The sequence below is a fragment of the Theropithecus gelada genome, chromosome 7a (genome assembly GCF_003255815.1).
Source record: "Theropithecus gelada isolate Dixy chromosome 7a, Tgel_1.0, whole genome shotgun sequence".
NCBI classification, from domain to species: Eukaryota; Metazoa; Chordata; class Mammalia; order Primates; family Cercopithecidae; genus Theropithecus; species Theropithecus gelada.
In genome coordinates, this window is record NC_037674.1 from 16,775,534 (window position 1) to 16,788,338 (window position 12,805).

The window sequence follows — 12,805 nt, forward strand, 5'->3', positions numbered from 1 at the left end:
CATCTGAACATCAGTAGGTATCTGGGAGCACTCCTTCCCTTACCCCTATCCCAAATCCTGGGGATTCTACCTTCCAAATTATCCAGAATCCATTCACTTTTTTCCATTCCCACAGCTTCGTCCTTAGTTCCTCTCTTGCCAAGAAGACAACAATCCAAGGGATCTCCCTGCTCTTAGTCCATTCGCCATACTGCTGTCAGAGTAATCTTTGAAAAACACAAATCAGGCCGGGCATCAGGCCGGGCGCAGTGGCTCACGCCTATAATCCCAGCACTTTGGGAGGCCGAGGCGCGTGAATCACCAGAGGTCAGGAGTTTGAGACCAGCCTGGCCAACATGGTGAAACCCCGTCTCTACTCAAAATACAAAAATTAGTGGGGCGTGGTGGAGGGCGCCTGTAATCCCATCTATTCCGAACCGAGGCTGGAGAATCGCTTGAACCCGGGCGGCAGAGGTTGCAGTGAGCCAAGATCGCGCCATTGCACTACAGCCTGGGCGACAAGAGCGAAATTCCATCTCCAAACAAACAAACAAAAAAACATAACCACCAATCAGGCAGGGCACGGTAGCTCACGCCTGTAATCCCAGCACTTTGGGAGGCCAAGGCGGGAGGATCCCTTGGGCCCAGGAGTTCGAGACCAGCCTGGGCAATATAGGGAGACCCCGTCTCTACTAAAACACAAAACCACACGCAAATCAAATCATGTGGTTCTTCAGTTTAAAATCTTTCAATACTCAACTTCAAACTCCCTAATTCAGCTTACTTATTAGGTTCTGAGTGACGCAGTCGCCGTGTCCTTCTCCAGCCTCGTCTCTCGCCTATCCCCACCCACAATCTCTGCTCCGGCCATAACTAACTTCAGTTCTCCGAACCCAACTTTATTATCGCTGAGCCATTTTGCCTACGCTGCTCTCTGCGTGCAACACTCTACTCTCCTTTTGGGTAATTCAGATGCATTCTCCAGGTCCCAGCTCAGCTGTCACTTGCACAGACCCGGTCGGCAGGCTCCAGCCCCCAACCGGTGTCCATCCCGTGGTCCAGGCGACTTATGTCTTCCAGGCCGTCTGCCCCTTAGGTCGACCCCTACACGCCATCAGTGTCGGACAGCTGAAAGGCGGTAGACACGTGAGCCCCCTCAGAGAGAACCTGGATCCCTACGGCTCCAGCCCCCGATAGGGAGAGAGCCCACCAAACTTCGGCTCCGTAGCAGAGACACAGCGAAGGACTCCAGGGCAGTCGCTGGGAAAGCCACCACCATTCCCTGCCGGGAAACAGGGAGGGGGGGAAGGCCCCGCCTCTCACGCTGCGTCGGGGGCGGGGCAGGGCGGGGCACCAAGCGCCCTGCGAACGGCGTGCGACGAGCAGGGGGCGGGGCCAGGGGCGGAGCGGAGCGCGCATGCGCGGTCGCCTTTGTGTGGGTCGAGCGGCGGCGGCGGCGGCGGCAGTGGCGGTCCCACTGGCAGGCGGGCAAGAGGGGAGTCCGGGCGGCGGCCGGCGTGGGAGCCGGGGGACCACCATGGTAAAGAAGCGGAAAGGCCGCGTCGTGATCGACTCGGACACGGAGGACAGCGGCAGCGACGAGAACCTGGATCAGGTGAGGGCAGGCCGCGGAGGCGCGGGCCGGCGGAGCCAGAGGGCTGTCCGGGCCGCGGGAGCCGGGAGCCGGCCGGGCCTGGAGCCTTCCCACCAGACAGCCCAGCTCGCCTGATGCCCTGAGAACCACTGCAGCCCCTTTCCTGTCTTCCCGGAGTGTGCGGGGCCTTGGAGACCGGCCCGGGCCTGGAGACGGAGCCCCGAGGACTTGGCGCCTTGGGCGGGGAGGCGGGGCAGGGACCGGGCTGATGGGCCTCGGGCTCTGGGGTAGCGAAAGGGGCCGCGATCTTTCGGGGCCAGATCGGGGCGGCGGGCTGTATAGTCCAGGAGATCCAGGCTGGGCGAGATAGGAAGTATTGCCCGCCAACCTCGGAGGCTGGGAGGTTTTGGAGGAGGTGCAAGGGTGCGCGTCGGGCAGTGGGGGGCGAGGGCCGAGAAGATCCGGACTCTGGAAGATGGAAGTTTTTCGGACAAGGGGTGTGGACAGAGAGGAAGGACACTCGTAAATGTTCCTAGGAGCCTCTGCCATGCTTGCCAAGGATGACTTAGCTGCGGGCACGAGTTTATTTGGAGACTAGGGTCGTTTGTGTTTGAGAAGGGCCCCTGCTGGGGTGTCAGACCCAAAAAAACACTCTTGGGTGGAGGAAAGAGGGCAGATACTGGAGTAATAGAGAACTATGTAGGGCGACATGGAGGGACTGTGCACAGCCCAGGCCTCCTCTTGGCCCTTTCATGCAGCATCCCAGAATTCTTTCTTACTTGAAGACTATGCAGAAAGCACTGAAAGTAACCTTTGGCTTCAGTGTCTTGGGGTTGGACTGTTTATATACTCTAGAAAACATTGTAGGAAGGAATCTGCTCTTTGTAGCAGTGCTGTAGTGATACCAGGCGATACAAAGATGGTCTCCCTAATGTTTAATGAGCAAATGATGTGAAGAAAGAATATGCAAGGGATAGTAGGTTTTGAGTAGAAAGAGTACTGAACTTGGAGTCTGAAAATTTGAATTCTAGGCTGGGCTTATGCTATTTTCTAGCTATGTATCTTTGGTCTTAAATGTTACATGAAGATGTAACATCAGCCTTGTGTATCTAATTGGTTTATTGTAAAGATCAAGTGTTTGTAACAATTGATGGCAGTGCAAGCATTTGCTAATTGTAAAGTTTTTCTATAAATGGCTTCTTGGGGGTCTTTTGTCTGAAGCCAGAGGTCTCAGTTTGAAAGTATTAGAGGCTGGGCGCGGTGGCTCACGCCTGTAGTCCCAGCACTTTGGGAGGCCAAGGCGGGCGGATCATCTGAGGTCGGGAGTTCGAGACCAGCCTGACCAACACGGAGAAACCCCGTCTCTACTAAAAATACAAAACTGGCGGGGCGTGGTGGCACATGCCTGTAATCCCAGCTACTCGGGAGGCTGAAGCAGGAGAATTCTTGAACCCGGGAGGCAGAGGTTGCGGTGAGCCGAGATCGCGCCATTACACTCCAGCCTGGGCAACAAGAGCGAAACTCTATCACACACACAAAGAAAAAAAAAAGAGAAAAGAAAAGAAAAGAAAAATAAAGAAAGAAAAAAGAATGCATTACGGCATAAAAGGGGAGAACTTTTTTTTTTTTTTTTGTGGGGATGGAGTCTCGCACTGTCGCCCAGGCTGGAGTGCAGTGGTGCGATCTCGGCTTCACTGCCAGCTCCGCCAAGGGAAGGACTTTTAAGAAGAAAAGGACTGGGGAGGTGCTGTAGAAAGAGGACTGCTTTGAAAATGGTGGTGGGGGGTGGAGAAGTAATGGGGCCTGTGTAGGACTATCTAAGGAATAGAAACTTTGTTTTGGGGCAGCAACTGAAAATGTTCTCATTGAAAAGCTCCTGAAGTTTACAAAAATATCAGAAGTGTAATTTTGACTGTAAAAGTTTGATTGGTAGATAATTTTAGACTGGCAATTGGAGTAGAATGTATTTTTTTTCTATCTTCTCATCTACAAATGTGAATGTTTCAGATAATAACAACATTGGCTACCATTTATATAGTGCCTAGGGTAGGCACTTTAATTGTTTTATTTACAGTGTCAAGTTTTCACATTATGGTAAATTTGGAATTATTTCCCCTACTTTACATAAAGAAAATGGAAGTTGAAAAAGTTAAATAATTCACACAGCTAGTAAGTAGTAACATTGGGATTTGAACCCAGATCTGCATGAGTACAAAGCCTGTACTGTTTCCACTATACCAACTTAATCTGTTAATTTAAAATTTTTTTCATACTGCAAGATGATAATGTTTCACAGTCATTTTTCATGGTGCTAGAATTCGTGTTTATAAAGTACACTGAATAGTTTAGAGGAAATTGGTACATACATTAAAAGGATTATTTGGGGGGATTTCTTGGTAAAGCACTCTCAAGACATCTGTTCAAATGATGAATGAACTGAACTGCAAATTATTGTCCTTAGTAGTTTCCCACAGAATTCTGATAAATAAAATAAGTTGAGTGCTTCCTTTCGTGGTAGAGATAGTTTACCTGATCCACAAAAAGCTTTTTCAAAGTGGGAACTGGAGGGAATTGCCACTTTATTTATTTATTTCTTTATTTTTGAGACGGAGTCTTGTTCTATTTCCCAGGCTGGAATTCAGTAGCACAATTTCAGCTCACTGCAACCTTCGCCTCCTGGGTTCAAGCAGTTCTCCTGCTTCAGCCTCCTTGTAGCTGGGACTACAGGTGCCTGCCACCATTCCTGGCTAAGTTTTGTATTTTTAGTAGAGACAGGGTTTTATCATGTTGACCAGGCTGGTCTCGAACTCCTGACCTCAAGTGATCTGCCCACCTCGACCTCCCAAAGTGCTGGGATTACAGGCATGAGCCACTATGCTTGGCCAGAATTGCAACTTTAAATGCAATTCTGAATATCTATTTGTAAAAGGAAATTAACGTAAAATGTGTAAGTAATACCTAATACATTTGAACAGCAATTTCAACTTCCTCTCCTTCAGCTTCTCATTTGCATTCTTGTTATCAGATGGGAACTAGATAAAAATTCCCTTTCCCTGCGCATCCTAACAGGGGTACTGATGCCTTCTATTTGTCTGTTCAGCACTATGCCAGACTCAGAAGAATCAAAGAGGAAGATCTCTGCCCTCTAGACATTTTCACGAAAGACCTTTAGCACAAGTTCACAGTCAGTCCTGCTTGGGGGTCTTTAGGAATCCTAATGCATTCTGGATCTTTCCTGCCCCAAATACCTTGTGCTGCTCCATCTGGTTCTGAGTCTTCACTGGGGCTATAACATTAGACTTACTGTCTAGTGTGTGGTACTTATGGAAGGAACAAACCATGACAGATCACTGAGTATCTAGTGTTGAATGGAACGCAGTTAGTAAAGAGGTCTTTTGTCCCTGGGTTTTCCGATGGGAATCTGAGCCATTATGTCAAAAATTTTACCTCCAGTTTATTCCTTACTGAAGGTGAGATAGGTGGGCCTTCTAGGCTGGTTTTTCCGGGTGGTGGGGGCAGACCTCTGTATGAGAAGCCACCTGGATTGCTTATTTAAAATGTGGGTTGGGACTTAGAGAGTGCAGCAGTTCCCGTCCCAGACCTACTGAATCAGACTCTCAGGGGATAGAGCTCTGGACTCTGCATTTGTAACAGGTATAGCTCAAGTAATTATGATTTATGTTAGTGATTAAGATCACTGCCTATATGCAAGTTAATCTTTTTAGTAACACACTATAAGTATTTGGAAGAGAAATAGCTTCCTGTCTCTGCCATAGTACTTCCAAGTTAAGCGTACGTGTGTAGGCTGGGCATGGTGGCTCATGCCCTGTAATCTCAGCACTTTGGGAGGCCAAGGTGGGAGGATCACTTGAGCCCAGGTGTTTGAGATCAGCGTAGGCAACAACGTGAGACCTCATCTGTACAAAGAATTTAAAAATTGGCCAGGTGCAGTGGCTCACATCTGTAATCCCAGCACTTTGGGAGGCCAAGGCGGGCGGATCACCTGAGGTGGGGAGTTCAAGACCAGCCTGACCAACGTGGAGAAACCTTGTCTCTACTAAAAATACAAAATTAGCCGGGCATGGTGGTACTTGCCTGTAATCCCAGTTACTCAGGAGGCTGAGGCAGGAGAATCACTTGAACCAGGAGGCTGTGGTGAGCCGAGATCATGCCACTCTTGTTGCTCCAGCCTGGGCAACAAGAGTGAAACTCTGTCTCAAAAACAAAAAACAAAAACAAAAAAAAAGCAAGAAAAGGCACTTGTATAATTAAAAGAACCTGACAGGGAAATTTTAAGATGGCAAAACTACTGGTTCTTTTTTTTTTTTTTTTTTTTAAGACAGGGTTTCACTCCTGTTGCCCAAGCTGGAGTGCAATGGCACAATTACAGCTTACTGCTGTAGGGTTGACCTCCCTAGCTCAGCCATCCTTCCACCTCAGCCTCTCAAGTAGCTGAGACTACAGGTGTGCACCACCACACCCAACTAATTTTTTAAATCATTTGTAGAGATGGGAGTCCCACTACATTGCCTAGGCTGGTCTCGAACTCCTTGGCTCAGGTGATTCTCAAGCTTTAGCTTCCCAAAGTGCTGGGATTACAAGTGTGAGCCACCACACCAGGCCTTATTTATTTGTTTGTTTGTTTGTTTGTTTGTTTGTTTGTTTTTGAGATGGAGTCTCACTCTGTCACCCAGGCTGGAGTGCAATGCACAATCTCAACCCACTGCAGCTTCCACCTCCCGGGTTCAAGCAATTCTCCTGCCTCAGCCTCCTGAGTAGCTGAGCTTACAGGCGCCCGCCACCACACCTGGCTAATTTTTTGTATTTTTAATAGGGATGGGGTTTCACCATGTTGGCCAGGCTGGTCTCTAACTCCTGGTCTCAGGTGATCTAGCACCTGGCCTTATTTGAACCTTTGCAAGTTTTTAAAACTAAGACCTCGTTTGAAAGTTTGAAAGCTTTTGTTTTAGCATCTGACCTGATAGTGACCCTGTCCTTATTTTGACCACACCCTTTCTTCAACATTTTTAAATTTCAAGATACTTGCTGTTGGTGCCTATTGGGAAATAATAATTTGAGGCAAATCTCTGGGCCCTACATCATCTCTCTTTATGGAATAATATTTTTGCAGTAAGTCCTATAAAATGAAAAGCATTCAAGATAATAAAGGAACCAGAGTTCTCAATTCAAATCAGTACAACTCAGTATTTATAAAAATTTTACTCTGCCTTTCTAAAAAAATAAAAATTGAGCTATGTGCACACTGGGATGCTTTATTTTATAGTTTTCTTATTTAAAATGGAGATTATATTGTCATGTCCTGTTTTTCTCTTTATCTAACTTGAAGTAGCAATACTTAAATTTGTCTTTGAAAGAATAGGCCCCCTAAGTATTTTCTTTTTTCTTTTTTGAGACAGAGTCTTGCTCTGTCACCCAAGCTGGAGTGCAGTGGCGTGATCTTGGCTCCTGCAGCCTCCGCCTCCCAGGTTCAAGCAATTCTCTGCCTCAGTCTCCCGAGTAGCTTGGATTACAGGCGCCTGCCACCACATCCAGCTAATTTTTGTATTTTTAGTAGAGACAGGGTTTCACCATCTTTGCCAGGCTGGTCTTGAACTCGTGACCTTGTGATCCACCCACCTCGGCCTCCCAAAGTGTTGGAATTATAGGCGTGAATCACCACGCCTGGCCAGCCCCGTATTTTCTAGGAACTGTTTTCAGATGCTACATGTAAAGAATGTTATTATTATAAAGTATACTTCTATGAACCTTCTCTATAAATCTTGAGAAATTTAAAGTTGTGCTTCTTGTTAATGTAGTGTTTTCCTCATTAGTCAGAGGCAAAGTTTGAAGTGTAGGATGAGTTTATGAGAAGTGTCAGTGTTAATTCGTGAAAACTTTCATTTGTGTCATGTTGCATCTAACTTGATGTAATTTGCTTGTTAATTTCACTCTTTTCAAAGAGTGAGTCCCGCCGGGCGCGGTGGCTCAAGCCTGTAATCCCAGCACTTTGGGAGGCCGAGACGGGCGGATCACGAGGTCAGGAGATCGAGACCAGCCTGGCTAACATGGTGAAACCCCGTCTCTACTAAAAAATACAAAAAACTAGCCGGGCGAGGTGGCGGGCGCCTGTAGTCCCAACTACTCAGGAGGCTGAGGCAGGAGAATGGCGTAGACCTGGGAGGCGGAGCTTGCAGTGAGCTGAGATCCGGCCACTGCACTCCAGCCTGGGCGACAGAGCGAGACTCCGTCTCAAAAAAAAAAAAAAAAAAAAGAGTGAGTCCCATTGGAGCTCCCCCCACCCCACGCCGCCCAAGATGGAGTCCTGCTGTGTCACCCAGGCTGGAGAGCAATGGAGCGCTGTTGGCTTCCTGCAACCTCCGCCTCAAGGTTCAAGCGATTCTGCTGCCTCAGGCTCCCAAGTAGTTGGGATTACAGGCACGCGCTACCACACCCGGATAATTTTCCATTTTTATTAGAGATGGAGTTTCTCCAGGTTGGTCAGGCTGGTCTCGAACTGCCGACCTCAGGTGATCTGCCTGCCTCAGCTTCCCAAAGTGTTGGGATTACAGGCGTGAGCCAATGCGCCCAGCCCTGGGAGCTTTAACAGTGAGGTTTTGAGGAAAAATACAAAACCGATCTTCAGACACAGGTCATATTGGTGTATTTATTTTTTTTTATTTATTTTTTTTGAGACAGAGTCTCGCTCTGTCGCCCAGGCTGGAGTGCAGTGGGACGATCTCAGCTCACTGCCACCTCCGCCTCCCGGGTTCAAGCGATTCTCCTGCCTCAACCTCCCAAGTAGCTGGGATTACAGGCGCCCACGCCTGGCTAATTTTTTGTGTTTTTAGTAGAGACGGGATTTCACTGTGTTAGCCAAGATGATCTTGATCTCCTGACCTCATGATCCACCTGCCTCGGCCTCCTGAAGTGCTGGGATTACAGGTGTGAGCCATCACGCCCAACCCTATTGGTGTATTTATTGCTTTCTTTCTAGACTATAAGTTTCCTCAAAATTAGAGATTGTTCATCTTTCTTTTTTTTTTTTTTTTTTTTTGAGACAGAATCTCACTCTGTCACCCAGGCTGGAGTGCAGTGGTATGATCTCAGCTCACTACAACCTCTGCCTTCTGGGTTCAAGCGATTCTCATGCTTCAGCCTCCCAAGTAGCTGGGACTACAGGCGCATGCCACCATGCCCAGCTAATTTTTCGTATTTTTAGTAGAAACAGGGTTTTGCCACATTGGCCAGGCTGGTCTCAAACTCCTGACCTCAAGTGATCTGCCCCCCCTTGGCCTCCCAAGAGTGCTGGGATTTCAGGCATGAGCCACTGCATCCAGCCTGATTGTTCATCATTCAACAGATGTATTAGACAGTGTTAGACACTGGAGCTATTGGGTGAATAAAATGGAAGCAGTTTCCACCTTCAAGGAGTGTAAAGTGGAATGAGAGAGAGATGAGATGGGGGGATTGCTCAGAGAGAGTAATTTCCTTACAGTTGTGCTACAGGCCATGAAGCAAGGACAAGAATACTGTGGAAATACTACCAGGGACCCTATTCTAGCCTGATGAGAGTGACGTTGAAACTGAGACCTGGAATATGTGTTAAGGAAAAGAAGATTAGAAGACTGAAGCGTAAAGGGAAGGGTGTTGAATGTTCATGGTTGAGGCATCAGCATATGTAAAAGAAATGAGGCAGGAAGGACCTAGAACCCTTATGAAACTGAAAGAAGCACAGGGTGAGTGTAACATAAACTAGTTGCATAGTTGGAGAGAGAGTAGTACAAATGAAACTGTAGAGGTAGATTCTGTTTTGACCCTTTGAAGATGGAGAAGTCAGTTTAGTGGACTACACTCAGCAGTAAAAATAAAATTGAATTGATAGAAAACATCAAGTGTGTCATACATAGTAAAGATAAGTAATGAAATTTGTGCGTCTCATATGTACATGTAGATGTATACTGGGTTATGAGGTATAATTTATCTTACTGTGAGCTGGATTAAAAAGAAAAAAGTTTTTTTTTTTTTTTTGAAATGGAGTCTCACTCTGTCGCCCAGGCTGGAGTGTGGTGGTGTGATGTCGGCTCACTGTAAGCTCTGCCTCCCAGGTTCAGGCCATTCTCCTGCCTCAGCCTCCCGAGTAGCTGGGACTACAGGTGCCTGCAACCACGCCCGGCGAATTTTTTTGTATTTTTAGTAGAGATGGGGTTTCACCATGTTCGCCAGGATGGTCTCGATCTCCTGACCTCGTGATCTGCCCGCCTCGGCCTCCCAAAGTGCTGGGATTACAGGCGTGAGCCACCGCCTGGCCGCNATCTACAGGCCAAGGAGAGAGGCCTCAGGAGAAGCCAACCCTGCAGACACCATCTTAGACTTTCAGCCTCCAAAACCAGAAAAAATCAACATCTGTCATTTGAGCCACCCAGGCTATACTACTTTGTTATGGCAGTCCAAACAGACTAATACAATCAATAAACAAATTTTCCAGATAACTGACATCTATTCATTTAAGTGTAACTACTTTGAAAATATTTACTTATTTTGTAAAGGTATATTTCTAAGCTGTATCTATAAATGGCAACCCAATCTCCCCTCAGCATCCACAGGGGATTGGTTCCAGGACCCTTGGGGACACCGAGATCTGTGGATGCTTAAATTCCTTATAGGAAATGACAAAGTTTGTCTTCTTCTTTAGACTTTAAATCATCTCTAGGCCAGGCGGTGGCTCACGCCTGTAATCCCAGCACTTTGGGAGGCCGAGGCGGGCAGATCACATGAGACCAGGAGTTCGACCAGGTGGGCCAACATGGCGAAACCCCATCTCTAGGTAAAATACAAAAATTAGCCAGATGTGGTAGCACACATCTGTAGTCCCAGCCACCGGGGAGGCTGAGGCATGAGAATCCCTTGAACCTGGGAGGTGGAGGTTGCAGTGAGCTGAGATCACTACTGGACTAGCCTGGGTGACAGAGAGAGACTCCGTCTTAAAAAAAAAAAAAAAATTTAAAGCCACTGGAGGTCCTCAGCCTCCCCAGTGGCTGGGACTACAGCTGTGTGTTGCCACACCTGGCTAATTTTTGTATTTTTAGTAGAGACTTTGGACTTTATTCTGAGGGTAATGGGAAGCCATTGAAGGATTTTAAGTTGAAAAGATTTTCAGATTTGCCTTACCCAGACTATGTGGAGAGTAATATGGAGGGGGACACTAATTAGGTGGCAGATAGAGGAGTCCAGATGAGAGATGTTGGAGAACATAAGATTCATTAGAATGGAAGCTCCAGGAGGGTAAGCGCATGTGTTCACTATACTATCCCTGGCATCTAGAGCAGTGCCTGTATGCAGTTGGCACCCAGTCAGTGTTTATTAAATGAAGGACTGACTTGGATTGATATGGTTGTTATAAAGATGACAGATAGTGGAATTGGTTGGACATAATGTTCAGTATGTAGAACTAAAAGGATTTGAAGACCGAGGACTGATTAGATGTTAGGATGAGAAGAGGATTATTAAGGATTGATGCCAGGCTCTGGCATGAAATGGGGAATGCTGGAGGAGCAGGTTTAGAGGTGAAGATCCTGCATTCAGTCTGGGATATGTGGAGTTTGAAGTGATTATGAGATATCTAAGTGGAGACATCAAGTAGGTAGTTGAAAATAACGCCTGAAGGCCAGGCACAGTGGCTCACACCTGTAATCCCAGCACTTTGGGAGGCTGAGGTGGGAGGATTGCTTGAGCTCAGGAGTTCGAGACCAGCCTAGGCAACATGGTGATGAAACCTAGTCTCTACAAAACAAAAAAAAAATTCTTTTTTTGAGGGGGAGTCTCACTCTGTTGCCTAGGCTAGAGTGCAGTGACACCATCTTGGCTCACTGCAACCTCTGCCCTGGGTTCAAGCGATTCTTGTGCCTCAGCCTCCTGAGTAGCTGGGATTACAGGCACATGCTACCATGTCCAGCTAATTTTGTTGTTTGTTTGTTTGTTTTTATTTTTTTATTTTTTTTTGAGATAGAGTCTCACTCTGTCACCCAGGGTGGAGTGCAGTGGCGCCATCTCAGCTCACTGCAACATCCGCCTCCTGGGTTCAAGCGATTCTTCTGCCTCAGCCTCCTGAGTAGCTGGGACTACAAGTGTGCGCCACCACACCTGACTAATTTTTTGTATTTTTAGTAGAGACAGGGTTTCACCATATTGGCCAGGCTAATCTCTAACTCCAGACGTCATGATCCGCCCACCTCGGCTTCCCAAAGTGCTGGGATTACAGGCGTGAGCCACTGTGCCTCGCCATTTTTTGTATTTTTAGTAGAGATGGGGTTTTGCCATGTTGGCCAGGTTGGTCTGGAACTCCTGACCTCAGGTGATCCACCCCCTCTTGGCCTCCCAAAGTGTTGGGATTACAGGCATGAGCCTACTGTGCCCAGCCTCTACAAATATATATATATATATATATTTTTTTTTTTTTTTTTAGACAGAGTCTCACTCTGTTGCCCAGGCTGGAGCACAATGGTATGATCTTGGCTCACTGCAACCTCCACCTCCCAGGTTCAATCAATTCTCTTGCCTCAGCCTCCCAAGCATCTGGAATTACAGGGGCCCACCACCACACCCAGCTAATTTTTATATTTTTAGTAGAGATAGGGTTTCACCGTGTTGGCCAGGCTGGTCTTGAACTCCTGACCTCGTGATCCACCCACCTCGGCCTCCCAAAGTGCTGGGACTGCAGGCATGAGCCACCGTGCTTGGTCTACAGAAATTTTTAAAAATTAGCTGAGCATGGTGGCATGCGCCTGTGGTCCCAGCTATTCATTCAGAATAAAAGCTACATAAGCTGGGTGTAGTGGTGTGTGCCTGTAATCCCCGCTACCCAGGAGGCTGAGATAGGAGGATCACCTGAGTTTAGGAGGTTGAGGCTGCAGTAAGCCACGATCACACCACTGCACTCCAGCCTGGGTGACAGTGAGACCCTGACTCAAATAATAATAATAACGGTAATAATAATTATGCTTGCCTGACAGAGTAGGTACTTAATAAATTTTTGTTGAATAAACAAATGCTACTTGGCATACCCATGGTGTCAAGTTTTCTTTCTTTTTTTTTTTTTTTGAGGCGGAGTTTTGCTCTTTGTTGACCTAGCTGGAGTGCAGTGGGGCAATCTCAGCTCATTGCAACCTCCACCTCCCGGGTTCAAGTGATTCTTCTGTCTCAGCTTCCCGAGTAGCTCAGAGTACAGGTGCCTGC

At 47.3% G+C, this 12,805-nt stretch overlaps 1 protein-coding gene across 1 annotated transcript in view; it reads left to right on the forward strand.

Annotated features, from left to right (window-relative positions):
• Nucleotides 1–1,342: 1,342 nt before the first annotated feature.
• RTF1 (RTF1 homolog, Paf1/RNA polymerase II complex component) overlaps nucleotides 1,343–12,805 on the forward strand; it is a 69,945-nt gene continuing 58,482 nt past the window's right edge. Inside the window, exon 1 of the mRNA XM_025390315.1 lies at nucleotides 1,343–1,594. Coding sequence (XP_025246100.1) covers nucleotides 1,397–1,594 — 198 coding nt within the window. The 5' untranslated portion in view covers nucleotides 1,343–1,396. The remainder of the gene's footprint in view (nucleotides 1,595–12,805) is intronic.